General features: G+C 34.8%; 1 protein-coding gene and 1 long non-coding RNA gene across 2 annotated transcripts; both read right to left on the minus strand.

The window, feature by feature from the left end:
- Nucleotides 1–6691: 6691 nt before the first annotated feature.
- LOC141701782 (uncharacterized) lies at nt 6692–7833 on the minus strand. Its single transcript, XM_074505423.1, has 2 exons — nt 7174–7833; nt 6692–6769 (listed from the first exon to the last, which is right to left on the minus strand). The coding sequence occupies exons 1-2, from the start codon at nt 7831–7833 to the stop codon at nt 6692–6694; spliced, it is 738 nt and encodes a 245-aa protein (XP_074361524.1).
- A 294-nt stretch (nt 7834–8127) lies between these two features.
- Nucleotides 8128–10194, minus strand: LOC141701789 (uncharacterized). The gene is made up of 2 exons (XR_012566903.1): nt 10058–10194; nt 8128–8297 (listed from the first exon to the last, which is right to left on the minus strand). It is a non-coding gene; the product is annotated as an uncharacterized LOC141701789 (long non-coding RNA).
- Nucleotides 10195–12868: the final 2674 nt, after the last annotated feature.

A 12868-nucleotide genomic window follows, 5' to 3' on the forward strand; every position in this document is an offset into this window, starting at 1 on the left:
CTTACTCATTCAAGAAAGGGGAACTACAATTCACAAATCACCTCATTGGTTGATGGAATTCAGAGATGATAAAGGAGTCAGAAGATTTTTCAGACTTGAAGACCAACTCAAGATTGCCAGCAATGAAACTCTCAAAGAAATGCAATCTAAGTTGGATATCAGTGATGAAGATGAAGCTGAAGCTGAATTCTTCAGACAACTCCAACTCCAAATTGAGGAAAATGACAAAGGGCTAGGAAAGAAAACCAGGGATCAAAGAAGAAAAAGATGATTTGCTCAGGCTAGAGGAGCACCCTTGGAAACACTGTAAATCTTCAATTACCTTCTAGTACATACACTTTTGCAGCACTTTTAAATTTCTACTTAGTTTCAGTTCATATATTTGTTAAGTGTTTTGTTATCATCAAGTTAACCTTGAATTTATGTCTACAATTCTTATAGACATAAATAGGGGGAGATTGTTAGGAATATATGTGCATTAGTTTGATGATATGTTTAACAAAACACTTAAGTAGAAATCTAGTGTTTGTAGCCTCAACGGATAAGACCACTTTGGCTATCCGTTGATGGTGTAGCTTTACTTAGAAATAAGTCTAGTGTTGTAGCACATTTCAGTCTCTGAATTTGAGATATAATTCTTAAATGTTGAGGGAAATTATAAGTCATGTTGACTACTAAAGAATATGCAGATAGGAAGACCAATTGTAAATATTTCATGCCTTGTAATTTTGTATAAATGAAATGGTGTCAACGGATAACTTAAAGACCTTCAACGGATGAGAAACAAAGCTTCAACGGATGTCTCTAAAGCTTCAACGGATAACATCCTTCAACGGATGAGTGCATCATCGGATAGAGCTTCAACTGCTAACACATCAACGGATAAAGCTATCAACGGATGAAGGCTTCAACGGATGTTCTGTTAAATAGCAGTTGACAAGTGGTAGTTGTACCTACAAACAGAGGCACATGGGTTGACAGAGACAACTGAGATGTGGTAGCCTATTTCAGGAACATCAGAAAAAGCAGTCGTTCTACTCTAGCATAAAGAGGCAATAGTCAACAATGCACTGGAGTAAAATGGAGAAGAAACAAGTGGAGAACTTATTTTATTATTGTATTTTTTATCTTTGTCTTCACTTGTAAACTTGGTGTTATATAAACCAAGTAGCAGCTAGTAATTAGAATAGAATTTTTCCAGAGCTGTTTAGAAAAATCTTGAGAAAAATTATCTAGTTTGTACTAGGATGCAGCTGTGATCAACTTCTTGAATCACAGATTTTCTGAAATACCATCTCTGGTGGAACAACAAATCCACCAGAAAAGTTTTTAAGGTCTGTTGTGTTCTGTACTTTTGTGCTTGAATATATATCTGTCTGTATTAGCTTAAAGCAATTCACACACTTGTTTATCTTAAACACACAGCCTTTGAAACTGCTCAAAACTTGAAAAAGTTTTGAGATTTACATTCAACCCCCCTTCTGTAAATCTCATTGTTAGTTCACTAGGAATAACAGTTCTCGAATGACTTCTCTATAACATTAAATCTGTGACTTGTAGAGATCTTGACTTAGAGTATTTTTCTTAAAACATCTTTATTCAACTCCAAACTTCTTCATAATTCTTCTGAGACATGATCTTCTTGATCTTCTTCCAGATAGAATTCTTAGGCTTGATACTATTTATAGAAAAGGCTCCAGTCTGCTCCTTTAACATTTTTATAGACTTTAAATGTTACAAGTACAAAATTCAAATTAAGATAACAATACAACTTATTTAAGGTTGACAAAATATCTTAGTCTTGTTAAAGTACAGGCATGTCTCTTACAACAATCTTTCCCAATTTGTGAGAAGATTGCTTAACACAAATTCATGCCTGTTAACAAGACTAACTCCAAGTTTGAAATGATGGAGTATAGAATTAATACATAAGCTTGATAGAATTAAAACTTATACAACATAAGATTCACAAGGTTCAATGATTACAAGAATCAGGTACAGACAGTTTTTACGTCTGCTTCTTCTCTGAGTTTATCCTTCAAATGATCAAGAATTTAAAGTTCTTCTATGATAAGTGTTCCACTTAGAGCTTCTACAAGTTTTTGTCTTGCTGCCTTTGGATAACCATTGTCCAGAACCTCTAAGCAGAATCTTGAGAATCCACCAGCTTTGATGTTCAGAAATCTCCCATCTTTAGAAATTTTGCTCATTCTTTTTGCTTTCAACTCTTCAAATCTTTTTATGTACATCTCTATTTCTTTATCATACTTCCTCATTCTCTCTTCAGCTTCAGCCTCTTCTCTTTTCTTTGTTTTCTCCCTTTCAATCAACCATTCAGCTAGAACTGATCTTCATGCCCTTAAAACAGTATCCTTGTCCTTTATCAAGCTCATTATTCTCTTAATTTCTATGGTTGAAAGAGAGTCCATTAATTTGCTGCTAAGAAAGGTGAATGATCCATCTTCATAGAAAATTATTACTTCCCTAAGAGATACAATCCAAATTTTGACTATTTCCTCCGCAAGTTGTTGAAAATAGTCTTCATTTGAGATGCACCAATTTAGAGGTAGAAATTCAGATTGCTTGAAACAGTTCCAGATGCCCCTTTCAGTGACTTCCACATTCTTTGCAAGCTTGACTTTCTTAGGCTTTCTCCCAACAGGTTTGTGCTTGAATTTTAATGAAGGTCTGGCTAAAGATAGGGTTGTCATTTTCTTGAGATTTGTCTGGCATGTGGTGATTGGGATTTTTAGAAGAGAGTTGGCTGTTTGTTTGTACAAAAACTTTGGCTTTGAGGTTTGAGGTGGTTGTGTTTGGATTTTTAGGGTTTTCTGAGTTTCTGAATCATCATGAGGCTTTCTGCTCTTCCTCTCACATCTTCTCCTCATTTCTTCATCTTTCTTGTCATCCTCCTTCTTCTTCTCTCCACCCTTGCTGCCCGATGGCTTACTGGACTGAATTGGATTTGAGCCAGAAGGATTTTGATCATCTTTCTTATGTTCATCATCATCCAAGTTATCCTTGTTGATTTGTGTTTCGGGCAAGTTGGCTTCTGCATTTTCCAGATATCTCCTCAGTAGCTTTATCATTTCCATATCATCATTGTTCTTATTTTTCTTAGCTCTTAAACTAGTTCCTAGGATCATGATAAGCTTCTTGTTGCTCATGACACAATGTTTGGGGATCTGAAAATGTTTGAAGTAATTGGTGTTTGGACAGATGTATGTTATACCCTTGTTTGGATGTAAATAAGCTTCAGGAAAAGCAGCCATTTGAGCATTCCTCAATTCAGTCAATAGCAAGGTATCTTCATGAGTTATAACTTTGACTTTGCTGATGAAGATATCTAACTTAGATGCCCTCCTTGAGACAAGGTAATTTAGAGACACTTGCATACATATGTCTGTCCCTGAGTTATTTGCATTGATATCTATTCTCTTGTGCAGAAAGTTGTCCTGATTTCCCATGATCACTCTTATGAAATTAATTGTCTTGTCCAGGACCTTTTTGTATGTGAAGTGATTGTCGTTGAGAGAAGCTTTTAAAGCCGTGAGTAGTTCATTAAACTCTCTGCTCAGACTAGGTCCTTCAACAGCCCTAATAAGTCTCTCCATGTCAAGATCAACTTCTTTAGATTTCTTTTCATGACCCTGGACTTGTTGTTGACATGACCTTGATCGTGTCAACCTAGCTTTTATCTCCCCCTTAGTCTTGTTGACAGACATTAGAAGGGGAGTAGGAATTTCAGGCCTGACTTGTTCAGGCAAAGAAGGTAGTGGTATGTTGAGTTTACCCATGATGGCTCCCAAGGCTACAGAATTCTGCATTTGAAGATGCTTATGGGAGTCCACCAGGGTTTTGATATCTGTTTGTTGGCTCTTGACAAGAGATGTCAAGGCCTGAACTTGTGCAGTGAGAGAAGAGTTGGAGTCTTGCAATGCAGTGACTTGACCTTGTAGAGATTGAATCTGTAGATTTGTTGATGTAGATGCAGGTTGATGGGAGCTTGATGTAGAGATAATAGTGGAAGACCCAAATGTAGCTTGCATAAATTTCTGAATTTCATCCATGACCAAGGGAGAAGGAGTGTATCTTGCAGAGTGCATCTGATCTAGCTTCAACCTTGTGTCATTAGAGTTAGTGATATGATTTTGAACTTGCTTGTGCAAGGCAACAAATGAGTCCTTTAGTTGTGTCATGCCCTTATCTACTCCACTGAGATCATATTTAGACATTTGTTCTGAGAAGTATTTGAATTAATTTTTGATCTCAGTTTGGAAGAGAATGAGTTCATCCATCTTTTCCCTCACAATCTTCCTGATCCTGTCTTCATAACCAGTCAATTTGACTTCAAGAGCTTTACCAAAGAGGTGAAAAGCCTTGAGTTGAGCTTTGTGCACTTTTACTCGAGATCTCCAGTTTAGGCACATAGAGATCTTGAACTGGTCTATCATGAAGTCAAAGTGAAGATGTTTATCATGAATATTGAACCGGTCTATGATTCTGTACTTTGAGAATTTTACTCGAGATCTCCAGTTTAGGCACATAGAGATCTTGACATCTCGATAAGTATAATGACTTATCGAGATCTCTAGTACTCTATATTTAGTTTGGCTTGTAGAGGTCTTCAATTCTCTATAAGAGAATTTTAGCTTGTCGAGATCTCTAGTCTTTACATCTTCACTTTGACTTATAGATAACTCTTAGTTCTCTAGTAGCTTCTTGACTTGTCGATATCTCAGAGTTCTCTAGTCAAATTTAACTTGTCGATATCTCAGAGTTCTCTAGTGAATTTTGACTTATCGATATCTCTGAGTTCTCTAGTGGAACTTGACTTATTGATAACTCTGAGTTCTCTAAAGAATGTAGACTTGTCGATAACTCTGAGTTCTCTAGTGAAGAAATGACTTGTCGATATCTCTAGCCTTCATGTCTTCTTGACTTGTCGATATCTCTCTGAGTTCTCTAGTAGCTTTCCTGACTTCTATATAAGTTATTCTGTAGTTCTCGAATGACTTCTCTATAACATTAAATCTGTGACTTGTAGAGATCTTGACTTAAAGTATTTTTCTTAAAACAACTTTATTCAACTCCAAACTTCTTCATAATTTTTCTGAGGCATGATCTTCTTGATCTTTTTCCAGATAGAATTCTTAGGCTTGATACTGTTTATAGAAAAAGGCTCCAGTATGCTCCTTTGACATTTTTACAGACTTTAAATGTTACAAGTACAAAATACAAATTAAGATAACAATATAACTTAATTAGGGTTGACAAAATGTCTTAGTCTTGTTAAAGTACAGGCACGTCTCTTACAACATAAAGTATTATTTATATTCATAATAAATGTAAATATATAAAAAAATATATTAGAATAATCAAATTTTAACCGGATTTTTAATCGGGTCAGGCCGAGTATGTAAATATACATATAATTATGAAATTATTACTTTATATTTTAGTTGGGCCTTTGATAACTTTCTAATTTTTTTTATCTCGTACTCTTAGCGAGATATTACTTTACGACCGTGCCCCAAATTACGATCGACAAAATTTGTACCTAAATAAGGTTATAACTTTATCCGATATTACTTAATACAGGTTTAAGTGTAGATATAACGCTTTAAATCAATTACAGAAATACCAATTCACCTTTCTAAATCCATCAACTTATCTCTCAGTGAAATTACAACATTCCTATGGTCTATGTTGTTTCAGCAAACACCAAACAAAATATGTTTTCATCACCTACATCTTTCCGAATATTGCATGCAAATCAAAAATGTTGTTGGTAACTAATAATATCCATGACAAAGATCTATGTTGGACAATTATTGTTGAAATTAATAGTAACCAATAATTAAAATAACTTCTCTCTCTTGCATGAGAGTCGGCCCGCTCTAACTTCACCTAATCCTAGCCGCCCTACCTTCTTTTTACCTTTTCTACCTATCTCTATCTCCATATTTATCTTCATGTCCTCTTTTATTCACTTTTTCTTTAATAAAATCGAGAATTATTTTACAAAACTCGAAAAATCCATTACAGTTATTCATTTTAATTTTCAGATATACTAAGGTAAGAGCTTGGATTTTATAATAAAATTCAGTTTTTGCATTCAAATCCCTGGTTTAACAACATATTACAATTTGGTGTTATTCCGAGATTTTTGAAGACAACAGTCATTTAAGCCCAATATTGATGCCTAAAGTCTAGGTTGGATTCAGTGCCCCACTCCCACTCCCGCGTCACAAGCCCACTCATTGTCTACTTCAATATTTGTTCCATATGACTATATCACATATTTTTTTCAAGTATGTTTTGAAATTTCAAGTCATATTTTTTTGACAAAAATGTTTAAAGGATTTTAAATCTGAGTAACGGTTCATGATTTAATATTTATGAGATTTTTCTAAATTTATATAGTTTTAATACAACGTTGATTTTGTGGAGTTCGAACTTCGGCGCCCGAAATATGGTTTATTTCTAATTATCTACTTAAATATCTAAATTAATTATATCAACTATAAAATATTACATAGAGGAGCACCCACGTGTAATTTACATGTCATTCTTATTATATGACCGAACCAGAAATAAAATTTACGGGGGACCGACTAATATTTGAAGAAGCCAAATTACATTATTTTATATTTTTTTTTCAAAATTTAACACTAAAATTTACGTGAACTTAAACAGTTGAAAGATACCGAGACTCCCTCCGGTGCCCTCTAGTTCTCCCTTTGAAAACTAGGTCAAGCTTCTTGCACTAACAAATTGCACAAGATAAATAAGAATATTAACCAGGTCAAACTCAATGCAATGAGTGATGACAGATAAGAATATCTACTTTTTATCGATATTGCATGTTAGTTATATTATTTAGAAAAAATCTGGTTAGTGCATAATTTTCTATGACACTTTAAAATTTTAGATAGACTCGTAATATGGCGACCCTTTTTTTTTGACAAACAAGAGATTTTATTAAACCGATAAATCAATTCTCAGTACATTTTTAACCACATAGAAATAGAAATCCTATCGAAAACTCGATCTAGGAAAGAATATGACAAACAAGCTAGCTCGTGCGTCGCCATATTAGCAGACCGTTTAACAAAAAAACAAAGACACTGTTTTTAAATCCTCCAACATCTTACGACAGTCTTGAATGACCTGACCAAAAGGAGATAGCAGAGGAGCCTTGCTACGGATTGCTTGGATGGCTGTCAGACAATCCGACTCCACCAATACCTTGCTCGCTTTGATCCAGCTGAGGGCTTCTTTTATCGCCAACGCTTCAGCCATTGTGCTCGAAATCATGCCAGCCTTGTACTTCGTCTTCGCTTGGATTAGTTCCCCTTGCTCGTCCCTAACAATTAGACCCAACCCTGTAGAATTATACTCATTAAACACCGCTGCATCCACCCAGATCTTCATATAATCAATCTGTGGTGCAACCCAGACTTCCTGACCGTCTCCCTCAACATAGCAAGGAAAACGCGATTGAGGTTTACTCTTCTGGGCTATACTCCATTGTAGAAGAAACTGCTTTGCTTGTGCAATAACGACATTCAAACGAGTAAAATTCTTGTTCCAGGTTAGCTCATTTCTGGCTTTCCATAACGACCAACACACTGCGGCGATTTGAGCTCTTTTTTCATTGTCACAGACCTCCAAAATTCTTTGCCACCACTGATAAAAACTCATGTTACCACTAAGAGGCACTTGAGGAATAATTTGTTTCCAACATTGAGTTGCCAAGTCACAGGAGCCTAAGATATGCTCCACTGTTTCCTCCCCCTCGACGACAGACTTGACAAACTGGGTTGACATCCATATTTTTCTGCAGCAAATTAACCATGGTAGGCAAACAATTGGATAGAGCTCTCCACATGAAGTTGAGGATCTTTGGAGGTGCCTTTATCCTCCAAGTCTTTCTCCACGTACTACTCTGATCCTCCATTCTCCAGAGATTTTCTGTTCTTGGCGGGGGAGGGGTTTTGGGATTGTCCGACACACATGTTAAAAAATTATTTTACGCTATAATTAAACTGAAACAAATAAACATTACTATCTAAGTTTGAAAAAGAAAACATTACAATCTATAATGTTAACTAGAGAAATAACCTTTAGGTCAATCTCTAAGAATTCTAGCAGAATTATAATCTGATGACTGCTTTGAAATCACGCATCAACCATATTCACGTTTCATCAATATTCACGTCTTCAACTATATTTCCTTCCATTGCGACGTTGAAGCATTCCCCACAAAAAACCGTGCTTGTACTTGTACCACTCTGTAGTTAAAAAGAAAAAATCATTATAATCAAGCACATGCTATAATTAGGTGCTGTATACATGATCCAATACTTCATCAAATGAATTTTTACTTTATCTTCCCAGATGATGTTTGAAGCGGCCGTGCAACTACAACCAATATGACAATACAAGTAATACTATACACATAGCAAAATGAAAGATGACCTTGCACCCTTTTATTACGTTCAATATACTTCTGTTCATTTCATATGCATATACATAGGCAATTGGGACAGCATATCTCATGGATAATCACTTCTTTCATTAAGCCGGACCACTGGGCCCTTAAGTTTTTGGCTGAGCAGAAAGTGAGAAATTGGTTGCAGCATAAATGGATAACAAATTGATGAAGTACAATTATACAAATCTTTACAGAAAAGTTCAAGAATATAATGTTGCTGATGCGCAACAGAAGGCCTTGGATTCCTGTTTTAAGAATAATTTTGAAGGAGGGGTTAAGGACAGAAAAGCTAGAGTAGTATAGCAAGGGTGTTGTAATCTATTACTGTAAATAGAGGTTTAGTATAAACAGATCATCAATATTTTAATTACGTTCATGTTTGAACTATTATTCAGAAAATAGAAGTTATTATTCCACCAGCGTCTCTCTCTCTCTAACTGAATCCTATCAGATTCTCTTGCATTTCTAGCTTAAAATTTCTATCCTTAACTGTTTTACTGTTCTAAGAAATCAAGCACACCCAAATACATCAGAAAAACTGAAAACTACATGTCAAAGCATGACACCAAATTTAATAGTGTCGTCATAGATTTAGTATTTTTATAGCATAAAATGACAAATTATAGCATTTAAAAAGAAGTCGCATAAATATTTAGCCAAGGAATACTTGATTGGCATATAATAGAATTACTTCATCCAAGATGCAACTCGAGAAGTTTTAGTGGGAAAAGTATGCACATCAAAATCAGCATACAAATCTTCCGTTCAGTATCTCTAGTAAGCTTAAGGCCTGAATAATAGACATCGACTCCAAATTACAATTAAGCTGAAATTAATAGAAGCACTTTATGGACTCAAATCATCATTTTAACAAATCACACCATAAAAAACTTTTGTCTGTTGTAAATTAAAACGTTTTACATCTACGTTTTACAATTCAAATTCCAACATTGTCAATTACTCTATGAATTAAAAGGTGTTTATTCAAATACCAAGTATAACAAGAAGATGGAAATTCCTATTTAAATTATGGCGCTGTTAGTTTAATTTTACATTAAACAAATACTCTCAGTCCATATTCGACAAGAAAGTTTATTCTAAAAATACTGTACGGCCATCATCAGGGAATAGAGTAGCGTCTAGATCTGGTACAGGAAGTTACGAAAAAGGTACAAAAACAATCAGAGAAGCACATTTATGTAGTGAACATTGTTAAAAAGAGCCTGTACACATTAATACTTCGTTGTTGTCTACAACAGAAGACTGGATGGTTAAAATTAAGACCCTGATTACAAGCTAGCAAGGCATTATATTTGTGACCTCATTTATCCACTAAAGTTAATTCCTTCAACAGTTTTGAAAAGGTAAGACTATATATCTAAAGATCATATGCCAATCAGGAATCTGAACCAATCGCCTAAGAGGTATTCAATTGGGAATATGAACAATTACTGCAGAGGAACGGAAGGAATACCAAGTATTTATCTACTATATATGCAAAAAGATAATAAATAGGGTATTAGAAAAAGATGAAGAGACTAAAGTAATTATCTGCACCTTTTGCTTTCTGCACCCATGTACATTAAAGAAGAATCCACAGTAATAATATTTTGAGGCTTCATCTGAGTCAATCACGGTCAGATGCTATGGATTTAGATGGCCTACAACAGCTTCCTCAAGCAATTGCAGAAAACCAGGGCATATGGTTGCACTGATGACATCAGTAATATGTTGGGTAGTATTTCAATTCTGGTGGATATATTTGTTGCTGTATATATTTTGTTGAGATTGTTTGACGAAATTGATTAAAGAAAGGTCGGAAAATGCTACAAATGCGGACTGAGTTAGCTCATGATCAGGGAGAACCATATTCAAAACTCAATTTTTTTGAGAAGCATCTACAAGAGAGGCGGTGTTACTTATATCAATTTACAGCAACCTGAGCAGCATGTCTTAAGGGATGAAAAGAGTTCACAGCATTCACGTGATGGAGAGCGCCTTAAACAGGAGGCAGAACTCGAACAATTAGAGAGTGATACCGACAGGTTGAGGACTGAATTATGAATATCCAAAAGGAACAGGAGAATGCAGATAATTATCTGTTATCTGTTAAAGAGAGGCTGAGAAGGACTGAACAGAAGCAACAGCAGATGTTCATTAGCATGGCCAAAGCATTTCAGAAACCCGTCATTTAGCGAGATTCTTATGCAGCAGCTCAGGCCGAAAGAAGCACTGGAGACTGCTGAACTTCAAAGAAACAACAGCTGATTGCTCCACAGTGCAACAACGGTCCAGCGGAGGCATCCTATTATCCTATATATGCAAAAGATATAAATTGGGTCTTTTGAAAAGATGAAGAGACTAAAGTAATTATCTATTTATCTGTACCTTTTGCTTTCTGCACCCATGTACTATTTTGGGCATTACCGCATCTAGTAGGTTGCAGGTGCAGCTGCTCTAAATAATTGGATGGACATTAAAGAAGAATCCACAGTAATAATATTTTGAGGCTTCATCTGAGCCAATCACGGTCAGATGCTATGGGATTTAGATGGCCTGCAACAGCTTCCTCAAACAATTGCTGAAAACCAGGGCACTTGTTAAGAAAATTATAAGAATAAGTTTATAACAAGATCGATAATATAATCTAAAGGAACTTATTACTAGACCTTCTCATGTAAAAGTAATGCACCACCACTTCCATGAATAATAAAATACTTATGATTGATATTGCCGGTAAAGATATAGCAGACACTAACTATGTACACCATTCAGAATGAGCTGTGACCGGTCTCCAGTGGAGTAATTTGGAATATGTAACCAAAAAACAATTTGACTACCTCAGAGAAGCAAATGACTAAATATGGTATTCTGTCTCCAAATGAGATTTATAACTCCAAATGTGAATACTTAAAGTAAAAATTGACTACTTTTGCCTCCACAAATGACGTTTCTTAACCTTCCAATATGGTTGCACTAATGACAACAATAATAGTTGGGTAGTATTTCAATTCTAGTGGATTTTTTTGCGAAATTCTATTGATTTTAATAGAGCATGAATTTCTATAATAAATTTAAATAATAGCAAAAAAATAAAATATAAAAAATAACAACTGCAACAAACATTACAAATCTTGCATTAATTAAAAAAATGAAAAAATTACCTGGAAACTAGATGTCAACGACTCAACCGGGGGGATTCATGGAGCACTTTCTCATTGATTCTGCAAGTATTTCACAAATTTATGAAGTAAAAGTAGAAGTAGAAGTTCGATAATAAATTAAAAAAACATAGATAAAGATGGTAAAATATTCAGGTCAAATTGTCTAACTGTGCCACAATCATATGTATACACACCATGGATAATCAAGATTGTATAATGAACAGAGTCCGGAAATTGACACCTTCTAGATAACGAATTACAACTTCAAATCAAAATGAATTGTGGAAATCCTAGGCAATAGAGATACATCTATATTTAAGTGTTGTAGGAAAGTCATGACCTAATTAGGCTACTTATCTGACTAATCTTGTGCATCTGTTTTACGTTTAACATATATATAAACTGCATTCTACTTGTATTAGGACATCATAATATTGTATTGATTTAAAAATATAGTTTATTATTTTTCATTCCAACAAAATACGGCAAAATCTTACCAGCATATGGTAACCCTTTTTTTTTATCACAAACTTCTCTTCGTGATCGATGACTGCAATACAATTTTCCGTAGAAAGATAAGCCCGATCCACCTGAAAAATATATAAGCTGTCACCTTCTGATCGAGCCTTCATCTACATCTACAAGGCAGTAGATTCAAGTTTTTGAAAAATTGACATGATATCATTCCATATGAAGCTGCTCCATAAGCAATCTATCTTCAGAATTGTCACACAACAAATAGAACTCGAAGTAAAAAAGAAATGATAGTTAATGCGACTTTACATCAGTCAAAACAAGTTTTTGCATATTTGGCAAGTAAAAAAAAGAGTTTAGTTTGGACCAAGAGACACTTGCATATATATTATCTACCTTAAAGGTTTCTATATATCTGAAATCGTTATACGTTTATGAGGAGATTTACTGCACATATTTTTCTCCACTAATCTTAGTTCATAATTAAGTTTTTACATCCCTTAATTCGAATAACATTGTCAATAAACGGGAGATGATGACAACTATGCTCATTTATTGTGCACTATTGAAGTAAAAAACTAAGTACTAGGGAATCCCACACATAAGACTGTATACCTCGGATTCAAAAATAATTGCATCTCCTTGTTCAGTGAAGCATTTTCGATCAGACAGGTTGTCTAGATAATCCAATGTTTCCAACCTTTTATCCTCACTTCACTGTAAACCACGT

The sequence above is a fragment of the Apium graveolens genome, unplaced genomic scaffold (assembly GCF_009905375.1).
Source record: "Apium graveolens cultivar Ventura unplaced genomic scaffold, ASM990537v1 ctg4371, whole genome shotgun sequence".
Taxonomy (NCBI): Eukaryota; Viridiplantae; Streptophyta; class Magnoliopsida; order Apiales; family Apiaceae; genus Apium; species Apium graveolens.

Excerpts from the sequence above, each read along its gene's own strand:
- LOC141701782 (XM_074505423.1), bottom strand. The coding sequence starts at position 7,833 with ATGTCAACCCAGTTTGTCAAGTCTGTCGTCGAGGGGGAGGAAACAGTG. Across the intron at positions 6,770-7,173 it reads TGCTATCTCCTTTTGGTCAG|TGCAAGAAGCTTGACCTAGT; the intron begins GTCATTCAAGAC and ends GCAATTTGTTAG.